General features: G+C 45.2%; 1 protein-coding gene across 1 annotated transcript in view; it reads left to right on the top strand.

The window, feature by feature from the left end:
• LOC124594035 (agrin-like) overlaps positions 1-17,579 on the top strand; it is a 536,557-nt gene that overhangs the window by 438,713 nt on the left and 80,265 nt on the right. Inside the window, exons 11-12 of the mRNA XM_047132385.1 lie at positions 9,896-10,057; positions 16,457-16,579. Coding sequence (XP_046988341.1) covers positions 9,896-10,057; positions 16,457-16,579 — 285 coding nt within the window. The remainder of the gene's footprint in view (positions 1-9,895; positions 10,058-16,456; positions 16,580-17,579) is intronic.

The raw sequence follows: 17,579 nt of genomic DNA, 5'->3' as shown, positions 1-17,579 counted from the left end.
GTACATCAAGATGTTGTCTTTTAAATAATGCGTGAAAATTCTGAAGTAATAACAACTCAGTGGTCGACTGTGTTTCTATTGGACGCCACTTTGGCGTCTTGCGAATACCTAATCTGCCCTAATGTCATCCAAGCGAAATGGGACCTACAGTTCAACAAGGGGTCCGAACCATGTGTCGTTCTTGCGACTATTCACATTGTTGGAAGAAGGAGGTCAGATTAACGGCGGCTCAAAATTTCCGTGATCGGGTCGGTATTAGACCTCGCGACCTCTTCCTATGTACACGGAGGACTTCATTCTTCTTCATTGAAACCACTGGAACCATGAAGACAAGATTAATTACAGCGCTCACAGATGCGTCGAAGAAATCATTATTCTCGCGCTTTGTGTACGAATAGAACGGGAAGAACTTGCAGATCCAGGACCAAGTTTCCGATTCTATAGCATTTGCTTCATTTCTAAGGCTCTGCCGTATGTGTGAGACACATATGAGCCTATAATATCAAGGGGTAAATTATATGGCAGGAGATATACGACAAGAAGAAACGTTGATGGGAGCATTTCAGGTTCTCTTGGCGAAGGGAGGAGAGGCTACCGGTAAACATTTCCCCCTTCCACATGGAGATGAAAACACCCTTGCAGAAAAGTACCGAGTACGCAAAAAATACACACCATTATATATTGAAGAGACGAGGAAACTGGTGTAGGTATGCGTATTCAAATACAGAGATATGTAAACACGCAGAATACGGCGCTACGGTCGGCGACGCCTATATAAGACAGCAGGTTGGTTCAAATGGCTCTGAGCACTGTGAGATCATCAGACCCCTAGAACTTAGAACTACTTTAACCTAGCTAACATAAGGACATCACACACATCCATGCCCGAGGCAGGATTCGAACCTGCGACCGTAGCGGTGGCGCAGTTCCAGACTGTAGCGCCTAGAACCGCTCGGCCACTCAGGCCGACTAAGACAGCAAGTGTCTGGCGCAGTTGTTAGATCGGTTTCTGCTGCTACAATGGCAGGTTATCGAGATTTAAGTGAGTTTGAACGTGGTGTTACAGTCGGCGCACAAGTGATGGGACACAGCATCTTCGAGGTAGCGATGAAGTGGCGATTTTCCCGTACGTAAATTTCACTAGTGTACCGTGAATATCAGGAATACAGCAAAATATCAAATCTCCGACATCGCTGCGGCCGAAGAAAGATCCTGCGAGAACAGGACCAACGACGACTGAAAAGAATCGTTCAACGAGACAGAAGTGCAACCCTTGCGCAAATTTCAGTAGAATTCAATGTGGCACATCAACAAGTGTCAGCGTGCGAGCCATTCCACGAAACACTCTCGATATGGACTTTCGGTGTTGACGGCCCAAGCGTGTACCCTTGATGACTGCACCACACAAAGTTTTAACACCGACATTGGATTGTTGCTGACTAGAGACATGTTGCCTGGTCGGATAAGTCTCGTTTCAAATTGAACCGAGCGTATGGACGTGAACGAGTATGGAGACAACCTCATGCACCCTTTAGCAGGGGCTGTGTAATGGTATGAGGCATGTGCATTTGGAGTGATATGGGATCCTTGATACGTGTAGATACGACTCTGACAAGTGACACGTACGTAAGCATCCTGTCTGATCACCTGCAACCATTCATGTCCATTGTGCAATCCGTTGGACTTGGGTAATTCCAGCAGGACAATGCGACACCCCACACGTCCAGAATTGTTACAGAGTGACTCCAGAAACACTCTTCTGAGTTTAAACACTTCAGATGCCCACCAAACTCCCCACCAGACATGAACATTATTGAGCGTATCTGGGATGCCTTACAATGTGCTGTTCACGAGAGATCTCTATCCCCTCGTACTCTTACGGTTTTATGGACATCCCTGCAGGATTCATGGTGTCCGTTCCCTCCAGCACTACTTGAGACATTATTCGAGTTCATGCCACGTCGTGTTGCAGCACTTCTGTGTGCTCACGAGAGCCTTACACGAAATTAGGCAGGTGTACCAGTTTCTTTGGCTCTTCAGTGTTTTACTGCAAATATGAGAAAACTCTCATACTTTTATACGTGACGTCGGGAATGACCACTTTTGTGCTGGAACACAACCTTAGACAGCTCAAGTAACCCTCAGATAACGTGGCAGCGTCTTCCGCCGTTTCTAAAACTTTTCCCGAGCAGCGGAATCACGAGAGGAAACGAGCAAAGAGTGAAGTGAGCTGTTTGCTTTAGGCACTTTGGTATCGCGATCTTATTAGACGGCTCTTTTACGAGTAAACTCGTAATGCCACTGAGTGCCAGACCTTTTCCAGAGAAACATTTCTTGATGTTTTCGTTCAGCCCGAAGACCGAGTAAGGCGCCGTTAATCAAATGTTCTTTTGCGTTGGCGCCCCTTCCATCGGTCACTAAGACCATTTCGAGAGATGCTTTAAAAAATTGTGCTCTGCTTCCAGGGAGCTTATAACATGATCTCTTGCAGTCGTCAGAATACAAAAGTTCCCGCCTCATAACCTTATGTACGATCACAGTTCAAAATTGTTTGGAGCACATATTACATTTTATTAGCATTCATACATATCACTAACATGTAGGCTTCCAAATATTTTTATCTGATGAGTAAATGGCATAAAAATGAAACTAATTTAGCTGAAAGCAAGGAATATTAGCTAAGGGGGCCAGTGTAAGGTGTACAGTATTAGTACAAAGTAAATGTTAGTTGTAACTGGACGCTACACTGAGCTCTCAAGCGTTCATTCCGTGTGTAAGATCTCTGCTGCATAAGTTTACATGGTATTGTATTCGAAAGCCCCACGGCCTCCTGTATTGACACTGCTTCGCAACCAGCGTCAGCAAAAACTAGGTATTTAGCATAATGTACAATGGTGTTTGAATATACAACAAGACGAACTAAATGCAGTTGTTTATTAGCTAATGTTAATTATCTAAAATAAAAATCGGCTTAAATGTGTTATAATTCATCTACAAGTATTTGCAACTGTTCAAGAAAAACATCATGTAATGGTTGATGGACGAAGGCATTATCAGGTTCTATGTAAGCTGTATGTGATAATAGACAACACCCACAATTTCATTATGATTGTTTGTTTCACTTGTGAAAGAAGTTCTCACTGATATCATGGCTCAGCTTTATTATACTTCACAATATCATGAATAGGATAATTGCTACTCACCATATGTCAGAGATGCTGAGTCGCAGACAGGCACAACCAAAAGACCGTCACAAAATAAGCTTTACCCCAACAAGGCCTTTGTCAAAAATAGACGACAGACCCACACACAACCGCAAACGCAACTCACATACACATGACCACGGCCTCTGGCAGCTGACGTCACACCACGAGCAGCAGCAATGCATGATTAGTGATGCATCTGGGTGGGAGTAAGTAGGAGGCTGGGGTGGGGAGGGGGAGGGATAGCAGGATCATGGTGGGGATGGTAAAGCGCTGCTAGTGGGACGATGCAGGGACGAGGTGTAGGGAGGGTAGGGCAGTTATGCGCAGTTGGGAAGTTAGACAGAGAGTGGGAGAGAGAGGGGGTAGCGGAAAAGGAGAGAAGTAAAAGGACTGGGTGCATTGGTGGAATTGATGGCTGTGTAGTACCGGAATGAGAACAGGGAAGGGGCTAGATGGGTGAGGACAATGACTTAACAAAAGTTGAGGCCAACCTTCATTAGTTGGGTTGGGTTGTTTGGGGAAGACCAGACAGCGAGGTCATCGGTCTCATCAGATTAGGGAAGGACAGGGAAGGAAGTCGGCCTTGCCCTTTCAAAGGAACCATCCCGGCATTTGTCTGGAGTGATTTAGGGAAATCACGGAAAACATAAATCAGGATGGCCGGACGCGGGATTGAACCGTCGTCCTCCCGAATGCGAGTCCAGTGTGTTAGCCACAGCGCCACCTCGCTCGGTCAACCTTCATTAGTCATTGTCCTCACTCATCTACCCCCTTCCCTGTACCCATTCCAGCACTACACAGCCCTCTTTCCACCAACGCACCCAGTCTTTTTACTTCTCTCCTTCTCCACTATCCCCCCCCCCCCCACCTCTCCCTCACCCTCTGTCTACCCTCCTGACTGCACCTAGCTGCCTCAGCCTTTTTCCACCTCGTCCCTGCGTTCTCCCCAGCAGCACTTCACTGTTCTCCACCCGTATCCTGCTATCGCTCCCCTTTCCCACCCCAGCCTCCTTACCCCCACCCAGTTGCACCTCTCATTATGCACTGCTGCTGCTGCTCATAGTGTGGCATCAGCTGCCAGAGGCTGTTATCATGCGAGTCTGAGTTGCATATGCGTGAGTGTGTGTCTGTTGTCTATTTTTGACAAAGGCCTTGTTGGCTGAAATCTTATTTTGTGAGTCTTTTTGTTTTGCCTACCTGTGACTCAGCATCTCCACTATATGGTGAGTAGCAGTTATCCTTTTCATAATATTGTTACATTCCATCCTGGATTTTCCTTTATTTCATTTATTTATTTAACCTGAGCAGATTAGGGCCTTCAGCCTCTCTCTTACATGGAACCTTGATACACATACAGTGTTTTTTGCTTCATAGTTGCTTACGAAATGACTATAATTTTAATATGATAAGTTGTAATAAAATGGTATTAATAGTACTAAAAATTACAAGAATACGATAATTTCAATAACAGGACTCTCACGCTATCTCCTATATTTTGGATTTTACAGATCTGATCGAATCCAAATATTTTCACTTGAATAGCCAGATATGCATATGCATCACCTCTTTCTAGTTATGCCTAAACATTTATGTAGAACATGCCAGTTATATCCTCTCAGCAATTCCCAGTTACAACCGAGAATAAGACTAAACATTAAACTTGACAAAAAAAAAGAACCAAGAAATGTTTGGTGTACAGAATGTAGGAAGCAGTCTGGAACAGGTGCAGAAACAAAACCTAGGCATTCTCGATTGAACGGCTCAGTGAAGTCAGATTTAGTGAAATTTTAGAAAGATGGAGTTGATTATTAATTCGAATCCTCACAATAAACTCCATATTTACGTTGAAAGACTCTCATCTTTCACTAAGTTTGAAGGAAGGGAGCAAAATTAGGGATCTGGTCGACGACGACGAAAGAAACTAGCTTGGTCCTTTCAAAGGAACCACTTCGTTATTTCTGTCCCTGCGATTTAGGGAAATCAGGGAAAGCAAATACTGGGTCACCAGAGGAGGATTTGGTCTGCTGTTGCCGGCCGGTGTGGCCGTGCGGTTCTAGGCGCTTCAGTCTGGAACCGCGTGAACGCTACGGTCGCAGGTTCGAATCCTGCCTCGGGCATGGATGTGCGTGATGTCCTTAGGTTAGTTAGGTTTAAGTAGTTCTAAGTTCTAGGGGACTGATGACCACAGATGTTAAGTCCCATAGTGCGGTCAGAGCCATTTGAACCATTTGATCTGCTGTCCTCCCGAATACAAGTTCAGTGTCTTACCATTGCGCCAAGTCTCTCGAACGGAGCCTTCGATTATTACCACAGATGCCAAGGAAGTCCAGGTGAATGTACCCCGCAGCACAACACTGCGCCCAGGCCGGTGGTGCGGAACGAGAAACGTGATTCATACGACCGGGCGACACGTTTCAATCGATCGACGGTCCTTTCTTGTGACCCCATGCCCATTATAAGTGTAATTGTCGATATCGTTCGGTCAGTATGGGGACACCTGAGAGTCCTCTACTGTGGAGCTCGACGTTGAACAATTTGCGCTGAACAGTCTGCTCTGAAACCGTGGAAACACTTGTTCTCTGCGTCGAATAACCCTTCCACAACACGCACCAGATAAATTACTACGTGATTTGTCTGCACGGTCGTAACTGCAGCATAAGTGGACGATACCTGTCAGTAGAGGCGAACCTTTTTGCGTTCACGCGGCCATATTTCAACACCTGACCTGCTGCCCAGGGGAAATTAAACATTAACGGCTTGCTCTTGCGCCACGTACTTGGAGGTACTAACCAGTCTGAAAACATATTACTCCTAATAACTACAATTACACTCCTGGAAATTGAAATAAGAACACCGTGAATTCATTGTACCAGCAAGGGGAAACTTTATTGACACATTCCTGGGGTCAGATACATCACATGATCACACTGACAGAACCACAGGCACATAGACACAGGCAACAGAGCATGCACAATGTCGGCACTAGTACAGTGTCTATCCACCTTTCGCAGCAATGCAGGCTGCTATTCTCCCATGGAGACGATCGTAGAGATGCTGGATGTAGTCCTGTGGAACGGCTTGCCATGCCATTTCCACCTGGCGCCTCAGTTGGACCAGCGTTCGTGCTGGACGTGCAGACCTCGTGAGACGACGCTTCATCCAGTCCCAAACATGCTCAATGGGGGACAGATCCGGAGATCTTGCTGGCCAGGGTAGTTGACTTACACCTTCTAGAACACGTTGGGTGGCACGGGATACATGCGGACGTGCATTGTCCTGTTGGAACAGCGAGTTCCCTTGCCGGTCTAGGAATGGTAGAACGATGGGTTCGATGACGGTTTGGATGAACCGTGCACTATTCAGTGTCCCCTCGACGATCACCAGTGGTGTACGGCCAGTGTAGGAGATCGCTCCCCACACCATGATGCCGGGTGTTGGCCCTGTGTGCCTCGGTCGTATGCAGTCCTGATTGTGGCGCTCACCTGCACGGCGCCAAACACGCATACGACCATCATTGGCACCAAGGCAGAAGCGACTCTCATCGCTGAAGACGACACGTCTCCATTCGTCCCTCCATTCACGCCTGTCGCGACACCACTGGAGGCGGGCTGCATGATGTTGGGGCGTGAGCGGAAGACGGCCTAACGGTGTGCGGGACCGTAGCCCAGCTTCATGGAGACGGTTGCGAATGGTCCTCGCCGATACCCCAGGAGCAACAGTGTCCCTAATTTACTGGTAAGTGGCGGTGCGGTCCCCTACGGCACTGCGTAGGATCCTACGGTCTTGGCGTGCATCCGTGCGTCGCTGCGGTCCGGTCCCAGGTCGACGGGCACGTGCACCTTCCGCCGACCACTGGCGACAACATCGATGTACTGTGGAGACCTCACGCCCCACGTGTTGAGCAATTCGGCGGTACGTCCACCCGGCCTCCCGCATGCCCACTATACGCCCTCGCTCAAAGTCCGTCAACTGCACATACGGTTCACGTCCACGCTGTCGCGGCATGCTACCAGTGTTAAAGACTGCGATGGAGCTCCGTATGCCACGGCAAACTGGCTGACACTGACGGCGGCGGTGCACAAACGCTGCGCAGCTAGCGCCATTCGACGGCCAACACCGCGGTTCCTGGTGTGTCCGCTGTGCCGTGCATGTGATCATTGCTTGTACAGCCCTCTCGCAGTGTCCGGAGCAAGTATGGTGGGTCTGACACACCGGTGTCAATATGTTCTGTTTTCCATTTCCAGGAGTGTATTAGTCTGCAAATTAAGTAAATACTGATGTAATGCTGTTCAATGCACTGTTCTCAGCCATAAATAAAAATATTTGCCGTTATACACCCTGTACACTAGGGTCGTTCAATATGTAATGCCCCACATTTTTTTAGAAAAGTATTTATTGTTATGAGTCAGAATTTGCTGACAACATACATCAACATGTCTTGTCCATGTCCTATTTTTCTACGTAGTCCCTATCACTTTCTATGGCTGTACGCCAACGCTGTGGAAGAGCATATATTCCCTGCTTCTCCTGTAGACGTAGCCATGTTTTCACTGCATGACTGACTCTCTCATCAGCTTCAAAGTGTGTTCCCCATAGAGAATCTTTAAGCGCCCCGAAGAGATGGATGTCCGAGGCTGCCAGGTTTTTAACTGTAGGATGGATGAGGCAATGATGTCTAACCCAATTTGGCGATGTGTTTCCGGGTTCTCAGACTTGTGTGTGGGTGTGCATTACCGTGTTGGAGCAAGATCTCTACTGTTTTCTTGTCCGATCGAACACGTCCGAAACGGTTCTTGACTTTATTCAGAGTCTTCACGTGTGCCTCTGAATTGATGGTTGACCCTCTTGGCATCACATCCACGAGTATGACGCCATCACAATCCCAGAAGACTTTCACCATGTTTTTTTTTTTTTCAGCAGAGGGGGTTGTCTTGAATTTCTTCTTTTATGGTGAATGAGGATGATGCTACTCCACGGACTGCCTTTCTGTTTCTGGCGCAATGTCGTTTTCTGCAAATGAGCTTGCTCTAAACTTTGAAAAAACACAGTACATCCAATTTTCTGCTTCAAAAAGTACAGTTCCTTCAATAAATATAACACACCAACAGAAGTCAGTAGACTGAGTAGAGCATACTAGGTTTTTGGGTGTACATATAAATGAGAATATTAATTGGAAAATTCATATTTTGGATCTTCTAAAGCGACTAGGTTCAGCAACTTCTGCAATCAGAATAATTTCGGATTTTGAAGATATAGAAATTCGTTAGCTAACATACTTCGCATACTTTCACTGTCTGATGTCATATGGAATAATATTTTGGGATAAGTCAACATTTAGACAAAAAGTATTCACTGCTCAAAAGAAAGTAATTGGAATAATGTGTGGAGTTCATAGTCGCACATCTTGTAGGCATCTTTTTAAAAGATTGTGAATTCTTACAAGAGCCTCACAGAATATTTACTCACTAATGAAATTTCTTCTCAACAGCATGGACCAGATTAAAAACAACAGTGACATTCATGATTATAATACCAGAAAAAAGAAAGACTTACACTATCCTTCACTCAACCTATCTTTGGCACAGAAAGTGGTAAAATATGCTGCTATAAAAATTTTCGACAAATTACCAGATTAAATATAATATCTGACAGACAGCAGTAATAACTTTAAAAATAAATTGAAATCATATCTCTTTGACAACTCATTCTATACCATAGATGAATTCTTGAATAGGAATAAATAAATCTATAAACATAGTACATGCATTTTGTGCAAGGAATGGGGTAAATAATAGAAATATTAATCTTTAACTCTGTGTTGTAATATACGTATATATTAAAAAATCTTGTCTCATATGTGCATTGTTCGTGCACTTGACACGTTCCACATCATAACGGCTACCGTCCGTGCGAATGATCAATGGAACACGCAACAAACTAACTAACTAACACCCAGCTTTCGTCACCCGTAAGGATCCATGACAGAAAGGCCTCTCCATCGGTCTCAAAACGCTCCAACAATTCAGATGAAATGGCCTTTCTTTGACTCTTGCAGTCCGCTGTGAGCACTCGTGGAACTCATCCTGAGCACCTCTTCGAATATCCTAGAGTCTCGATCATTGCAGACACACTTCCAATGCTGACTTACAACTATAGAGCCAACTGTCGACTTGTGACGCGCCGGTCGTCACGAATAATGACATCCGCACAATTCAGCATGTCTGGAGCAGTGGCTGTGACAGGACTTTCCGAGCGTCGCTGATCATGGAGTTCTGTTTCTGCATTTCCTGAGGCTGTAACTTTCTTTAGCCATCGTCCAACTGTGTTCCTAATAACTGCAGCATCGCCAAATACTGCACACAAGCGTTTATGGATGTTCACCACGGTTTCTTTTTCTGCAAGCAAGAATTCAATAACAGCATGCTACTTGTAACGTGAGTCGTATGTAGACGTCATTTTTACGTTGAACTACGGCTCTGCCATGTGCGAAAACGGTTCGAAACTTCACCGGCACACAGTACTAACATCAACTGTGCAGCACCAATAAGGAGGTCAGTCTACGTACATTTTTTTTTTTTTTTTTTTTTACTTTAAATGTGGGGCACTACTCATTGAACGACCCTCGCAGAAGTGAGATGTCTTTGTCATACGAGCATGAAAGGAGAGAGTAAGTGAACCACTGTTTCCAGGGCTGAAGGTGCGGCCGTGCGGCGGGGAACCCCCGCTGGTGCACCCCGGCACGGGCCGGCAGTACGACTGCGGCAGCGGGCCCGCGCGCCAGGACTGCCCTGCGGGCAGCTACTGCCACCAGACCGCGCACTTCGCCCGCTGCTGCATCAAGACCGATAAGGGTAGGTCACGCTCACCGCCATCAGGGCCGTACCGAGAATGTGGCGACACAGGCCCCCCGGCGAGGCGACAGGCACAGATGGGGCGAGAATGCTGAACGTACACTACTGGCCATTAAAATTCCTACACCACGAAGATGACGTGCTACAGACGCGTAATTTAACCGACAGCAAGAAGACCCTGTGGTATGCAAACGATTAGCTTTTCAGAGCATTCACACAAGGCTGGCGCCGGTGGTGACACCTACAACGTGCTGACATGACGAAAGTTTCCGACCGATTTCTCATACACAAACAGCAGTTGACCGGCGTTACCTGGTGAAACGTTGTTGTGATGTCTCGTGTAAGGAGGAGAAATGCGTACCATCACGTTCCGACTTTGATAAAGGTCGGATTGTAGCCTATCGCGGTTGCGGTTTATCGTATTGCGACATTGCTGCTCGCGTTGGTGAAGATCCAATGACTGTTAGCAGAATATTGAATCGCTGGGTTCAGGAGGGTAATACGGAACGCCTTCCTGGATCCCAACGGCCTCGTATTACTAGCAGTCGAGATGACAGGAATCTTATCCGCACGGCTGTAACGGATCGTGCAGCCACGTCTCGATTCCTGAGTCAACAGATGGGGACGTTTGCAAGACAACAACTATCTGCACGAACAGTTTGACGACGTTTGCAGTAGCATGGACTATCAGCTCGGAGACCATGGCTGCGATTACCCTTGACGCTGCATCACAGACAGCAGCGCCTGCGATGGTGTACTCAACGACGAACCTGGGTGCACGAATGGCAAAACGTCATTTTTTCGCATGAATCCAGGTTCTGTTTACAGCATCATGATGGTCGCATCCGTGTTTGGCGACATCGCGGTGAACGCACATTGGCAGTGTGTATTCGTCATCGCCATACTGGCGTATCACCCGTCGTGATGGTATGGGGTGGCATTGGTTACGCGTCTCGGTCACCTCTTGTTCGCATTGACGGCACTTTGAACAGTGGACGTTACATTTCATATGTGTTACGACCCTTGGCTCTACCCATCATTCGATTCCTGCGAAACCCTACATTTCAGCAGGATAATGCACGACCGCATGTTGCAGGTCCTGTACGGGCCTTTCTGGATACAGAAAATGTTCGACTGCTGCCCTGGCCAGCAGGTTCTCCAGATCTCTCACCAACTGAAAACGTCTGGTCAATGGTGGCCGAGCAACTGGCTCGTCACAATACGCCAGTCACTACTCTTGATGAACTGTAGCATCGTGTTGAAGCTGCATGGGCAGCTGTACCTGTACACGCCATCCAAGCTTTGTTTGACTCAATGCCCAGACATATCTAGGCCATTATTACGGGCAGAGGTGGTTTTCTGGGTACTGATTTCTCAGGATCTATGCACCCAAATTGCGTGAAAATGTAATCACATGTCAGTTCTAGTATAATATATTTGTCCAATGAATACCCGTCTATCATCTGCATTTCTTCTTGGTGTAGCAATTTTAATGGCCAGTAGTGTAAAATAAAGAATTACATACCGTTTAAAAATTAACCGGAAGGGGTACATGAATCCTCCTTCCCATCATATTATTCGTATCTTCTGGTTACGAGAAGAAGCCTTTGCCTCAGCCCGTGACTGTAAACGCACTCTGTTGTCAACAGTGTCATTTCTACTCCCTGCAAACAGCCCTATAAAGAAACTACTACTACCATCGAACAGGCCTCTATCTCTAACAGGCTGCTGTGGTAACGGTGTGGTTGGCTCGCGCAGGTGCCACCTGCACAGTTCGCTCATGTTCAACAATGGAGTTCTTGTTGCTACATGTCTACTCTGTTGTAGGTGGGCGAGACGCTTTTGTAAGTGAACAAGAGGGTGCTCAAAGTTTCTGGCTGAAACCAGTAACGAAGCACAACAGTGGAGAAAAGAAGCAGAAAAAATGTGGAGGAGATATGTGATGTACGTACCCCTTCTGTCAGTACCTTTGCTGCCCCTAAGTTGTGGTTGGCACACTCTGCTGTGTAAATAAGAAAGAACTGAAGAATAATTCAAATGTGCCTTATTAATAAAATTACGGAAGTTGTGAGTCGTGCTACATTCAGTTACATTCTCATAATCCAACGTTTTGCTTTTTTTTGTTGGCTTTCGGAACGTGTCAATACAGACATCTGGAAGTGTTACACAGCATGCGGTTCTGACAACTCATAGTATACATAAGTTTAAGTCGTACCCTGATACGAAGTTACATTGGCTTAACAAAGGATTGATTTCGACATAAAACAATTTCTACATCCCCAGAATTCTAAAACGAGTAAACATTCATCCAAGTTGATACCTTGTGTAAACAAAGGTATGCTCTGCAGTTGGTCATCGGTTGCATTGCTGAAGCACCGGTAGATGTTACTTATGTATTAGGTATTTCGCTGCTATTCCGGCGCAACTGAAACTCTGACGCACCCGAAAGCAACGAAAGTCTTAGGTTTGTTTGCTGATCACTGAGCAAAACGTGTAACCCCATGTAGTTCTTGTATCAAATCTAGCTGGACAGTTGGTTGCGTTACGCCTGCCAGTCTGCTCTACTTTGAGGTGGTATGGGTTTTCACGACTGCCTTGAAACCACCCTCAAGACACACTTTGATACAAGATGTTCTTTTAGGCCTCAATCTGTGACGCCACACATAAGAACTGGACATCTGCACACAAGGTGTCACATGATATGAAACACTGAAACACCAAAAATGCTTATATCCTTCTCAGAGACGTTGGTTACAAATATGTGTGCCGTTTGCAGATGTGCTCTGATGTATTAATGAAATTGGACTGTACTGACAAATCGCTGCAAAGGAAGAGTGTTATCCTTGGTGTAGTGTCAAGTATGCTATCTGCCAAAGGTATTTTTGATTCTATGTACAATCAAAGCACTTTTGCTGTTACAAGGTTGAGAAAGGTGAAGAGAATGGGTGAAGAGACGCCTGACTGGGTAGCACACTTGAATTGTGCCGAATAAATGTGTGAGCTAGAGCGGTTCAATTCGCTTGATAGACTAACAAGTGAAATGAAAAACAAATCTCGCACATCGCATTATTTCATCTTACAAAAAGTTTTCAATAAGTAATGCAATACATTTTTTCTAGGCCAATTTTGGCTGAAAAAATCTGTCAGTCGTCGTGGGACATTGTGGAATGTTCTGCTTCAGGCTCTACAGTTTCATGAAGTTCCAGTAGGTGGCGGCGCTATACCTAGTTTTCAGAATGGCTTCTGTAACGGATAAATGGGATACGGAATACTAAGGAATGACGAGATACGCTTGAAGTTCTCTAAGGCTATAGATACAGCAATACGGAATAACTCAGTGGGCAGTACAGTTAAAGAGGAATGAACATATCTAAGAAGGCCAGTCACAGAATTTGGAAAGGAAAACATTCGTACAAAGAAGGTAACTGCGAAGAAGCCTTGGGTAACGGAAGAAATACTTCAGTTGATCGATGAAGGAAGGAAGTAGAAAAACGTTCAGGGAAATTCAGAAATACAAGTCACTGAGGAATGAAGTAAAGAGCAAGTGCAGGAAAGTTAAGACGGAAAGGCTACAGAAAAAAATGTGAAGAAATCGAGAAAGAAATGATTGTCGGAAGGACTATCTCAGCATATAGGAAAGTCAAAACAACATTCGGTGAAATTAAAAGCCAAGACCATAACATTTAGAGTGCAACGGGAATTTCATTGTTAAATGAAGAGAGGGGAGCGGATTGGTGGAAAGAGTATATTGAATGCCTCTACGAGGGGGAAGATTTGTCTGATGTGATAGAAGAAGAAACTGGAGCCGATTTAGAAGAGATAGGTGATCCAGTATTAGAATCGGACTTTAAGAGAGATTTGGAAGATCTAAGATCAAATAAGGCAGAAGAGATAGATAACACTGCATCAGAATTTCTAAAATCATTGGGAGAAGTGGTAACAAAACGACTAATCACGTTGGAGTGCAGAAGCTATGAGTCTGGCGACATATCATCTGACTATCGGAAAAATATCATCCACACAACTCCGAAGACTGCAAGATCTCACAAGTGCGAGAATTATCGCACAATCAGTTCAGCAACTCATGCATCCAAGTTGCTGACAAGAATAATGTGCAGAAGAATAGAAAAGAAGATTGAGGACGTGTTAAATGACGATCAATTTGGCCTTAGGAAAGGTAAAGACTCCAGAGAGGCAATTCTGACGCTGCGGTTGATAATGCAGGTAAGACTAAAGAAAAATCAAGACACATCCATAGGATTTGACGATCTGGAAAAAGCGTTCGACAGTGTGAAATGGTGCAAGATTTTCGAAATTCTGAGAAAACTAGGGGCAAACTATAGGGAGAATGGGCAATATACAACATGTACTAGAGCCAAGAGGGAATAAGAGTGGACAACCAAGAACGAAGTGCTCGGATTAAAAAGCGTGTATGACAAGGATGTAGTCTTTCGCCCTTACTGTTCAATCTGTACATCGAAGAAGCAGTGATGGAAGGTTCAGGAGTGGGATTAAAATTTAAGGATACTGTTCACTGATGACATTGCTACCCTGAGTGAAAATTAAGAAGAATTACATGATCTGCTGAATGGAATGAACAGTCTAATGAGTGCTGAATATGGATTGAAAGTATATCGAAGGAAGACGAAAGTAATGAGAAGTAGCAGAAATGACGACAGCGAGAAACTTGGCATCAGATTTGATGGTCACGAAGTAGGTGAAGTTAAGGACTTCTAATACCTAGGCAGCAAAATAACCATTACGGACGGAGCAAGGAGGACATCAAAAGCAGATTAGCACTAGACATTCTTGTCCAAGCGAAGTCCACTAGTATCAGACATAGGTCTTAATTCGGGGAAGAAATTTAGGAGGATGTCGCCTGGAGCACATCATTTATGGTAGTGAAACATGGACTGTGGGAAAACCGGAATAGAGGAGCATGGAAACATTTGAGATGTGCTTCTACAGACGAATGTTGAAAATTAAGTAGACTGATAAGGTAAGGAATGGGGAGGTTCTGTGCATAATTGGAGAAGAAATGAATATATGGAAAACACTGACAAGAAGAGTGGACTAAATGGTACGACGTTTTTTTAAGACATCAGGGATTGACTTGCATGGTACTAGACGGAGCTGTAGAGGGTAAAAACTGTAGACGAAGGCAGAGGTTGGAATACAACCAGCAAATAATTGAGGACGTAGATTGCAAGTGCTACTCTGAGGTGAAGAGGCTGGCACAGGAGAGGAATTCGTGGCGGGACGATCACACCAGTCGCAAGAATGACGACTCAGACAACACAACGGAGATGCGTTCCAAGCAGAGAGTTTCCTATAGAGGAAATCCAGAGCGTTGTAGATACTCAAAGGGCCTTGCAGAAGGTATACGGAGACGTGACAGTGAACAAAAGCACAGTGAGTCGTTGGGCGAGGCGTGTAACATCAACGCAACGAGGTCGCACAAGCTGTCCGCTCTCTCTTGTGTCAGCCGGCCGCACATACCCGTGACTCCTGCAATGTTGGAACACGCGGAAACTGTGATTCGAAGTGACCGACAGGTCACAACCAAACACCTCCCTGCACAACTGGACGTCTCCGTTGATAGTGCTGCCACACTCGTCCACCAGTTGGGATACTCAATGGTGTGCGCCGACTATGTTGGTCGCCGCCTAACAGGAGACCATAACAGCAACTAAGGACCATCTGTGCGGAATTGCTTGCACGTTGCCAGGCTGATCGTGACAATTTTATTGATGCAGTAAGCCGGTGTCTCCGACTTCGGCCAGTAAAGTGGTAACAAGTGAGCAAATAGGCCCTCCCAGTAAAGCGACGGAAGACCTTTGTATTGAACGGAGATTTATGTTGAAAAATAGGATTTTGTAAACAAATTAGCAAAACTGAATAAAACCAACATTTCACAAAAAATATGTTGCATTACTTACTGAACGCCCCTCGTACCTCAACTTCGCCTCGGGAAACGCCTCAAACGAAATCTCTGAATCTTATCTTGAATAAATGTGCTGTTCATTGTGGTGCCAAATACAGTAGATATAATGATACAGCAGAGTTAGCTATGGAAATAACTGCACTCAAATTCCACATGACACAATTGACAATCAACGCAGTTTATTTAAGTGGTACTTTTCAATAACACTTCATTTTTATCAAATCTCCTTACAGAATTATAAAGCTTTCTAAATCTGCGCAGAAAAAACTACGGAAAGGCAGTTTTTAAGGGGGAGGGGGGGGGGACAGAGCGTTGGTAGTTGTGCCAAGAGTGCACATCTCCTCGGTACGGCTCTGACTGCCGCTACACCTCTGACATCAGTCCGCTCCGGTCACTTTTTCAGTGTCACTGCACGTACTGTTCTCTGTTAACGAGCTAAACATTTTGTTTGACAGCCTTGTCCGAGATAGCGCCCTCGTGCGAAACGTCTACGTACGGATGCTGCCCAGACGGGAAGACGCCGGCTGGTGGCCCTGCTTACGCCGAATGTCCGTCTTTCTGCGGCTGCAACAAACTCGGTAAGTAATGTAGACACTCTACTTGCCCCACATGAAACAATTCTACAGTTTCCACAATGTCTAACCGAGCTCCTGACTTTCCTCCAATGCTAATGGACGCCTAAGCGCAGATCCATAGGGTATAAATTACGATAGGCTTACCACCTGACTGGCAACATTCTAGCTACGTAAAAGTGCGCATTCTCAGGCTGACAGTGTCTGCTATCAAAAACAAATCAGACACGGTTCGTAGGACAACAGGTAGAACCGACAAACCACAGGAAGTTGAGTGTGCAAAGATACTGAGGGGGTGGGGGGACCAAGCACTACAAAAATAAAGAAAAAATAAGTAGGAAGACTAACTTCCTGAATGTAGGTGGAAACGACAGAAGGAAAACGGTAATTACCTTAGTTACTCGCTCACATAGCCATAGTATTCACAGTTGTAATGATAAGTGAAATAATGTTAATGGTAAGTGTTATGTTGTGTAGGTTATGGCGTTGTCTGGGTTGTGAGAGTTCGCTAGTATTATTGTTCTTCAACTATTTTCATTACATATGTTCTTAAATTTTCCGAAGAATGCTTTCAAAAAAATTTATTTCTCAGTGTGATTGCAGGTTTTCTCGTCGTATTCCAGTGATAATATCTTCTCGGATGATTAGCCAACTGGTGACGTGTACTTCTCCGAATTGCAATTTCTCGATGTTAAGCTAAAGCCATGTACCAAGCAGTGATGTAAACAAGTCATTGTTATTATATAAAAAATTCTATAGCCGGCCGCTGTGACCGAGCGGTTCTAAGCGCTTCAGTCCAGAACCACGCTGCTGCTACGGTCGCAGGTTCGAATTCTGCCTCGGGCATGGATGTGTGTGATGTCCTTAGGTTAGGTAGGTTTAAGTAGTTCTAAGTCTAGGGGACTGAGGGGACTGATGACCTCAGATGTTAAGTTCCATAGTGCTTGGACCCATTTTTGGAAAAGTTATTTATTATTATTATTATTATTTACGAATGAGGCCATTA

The sequence above is a fragment of the Schistocerca americana genome, chromosome 2 (assembly GCF_021461395.2).
Source record: "Schistocerca americana isolate TAMUIC-IGC-003095 chromosome 2, iqSchAmer2.1, whole genome shotgun sequence".
Lineage (NCBI taxonomy): Eukaryota > Metazoa > Arthropoda > Insecta > Orthoptera > Acrididae > Schistocerca > Schistocerca americana.
This window is presented reverse-complemented; position numbering and strand designations above follow the sequence as displayed.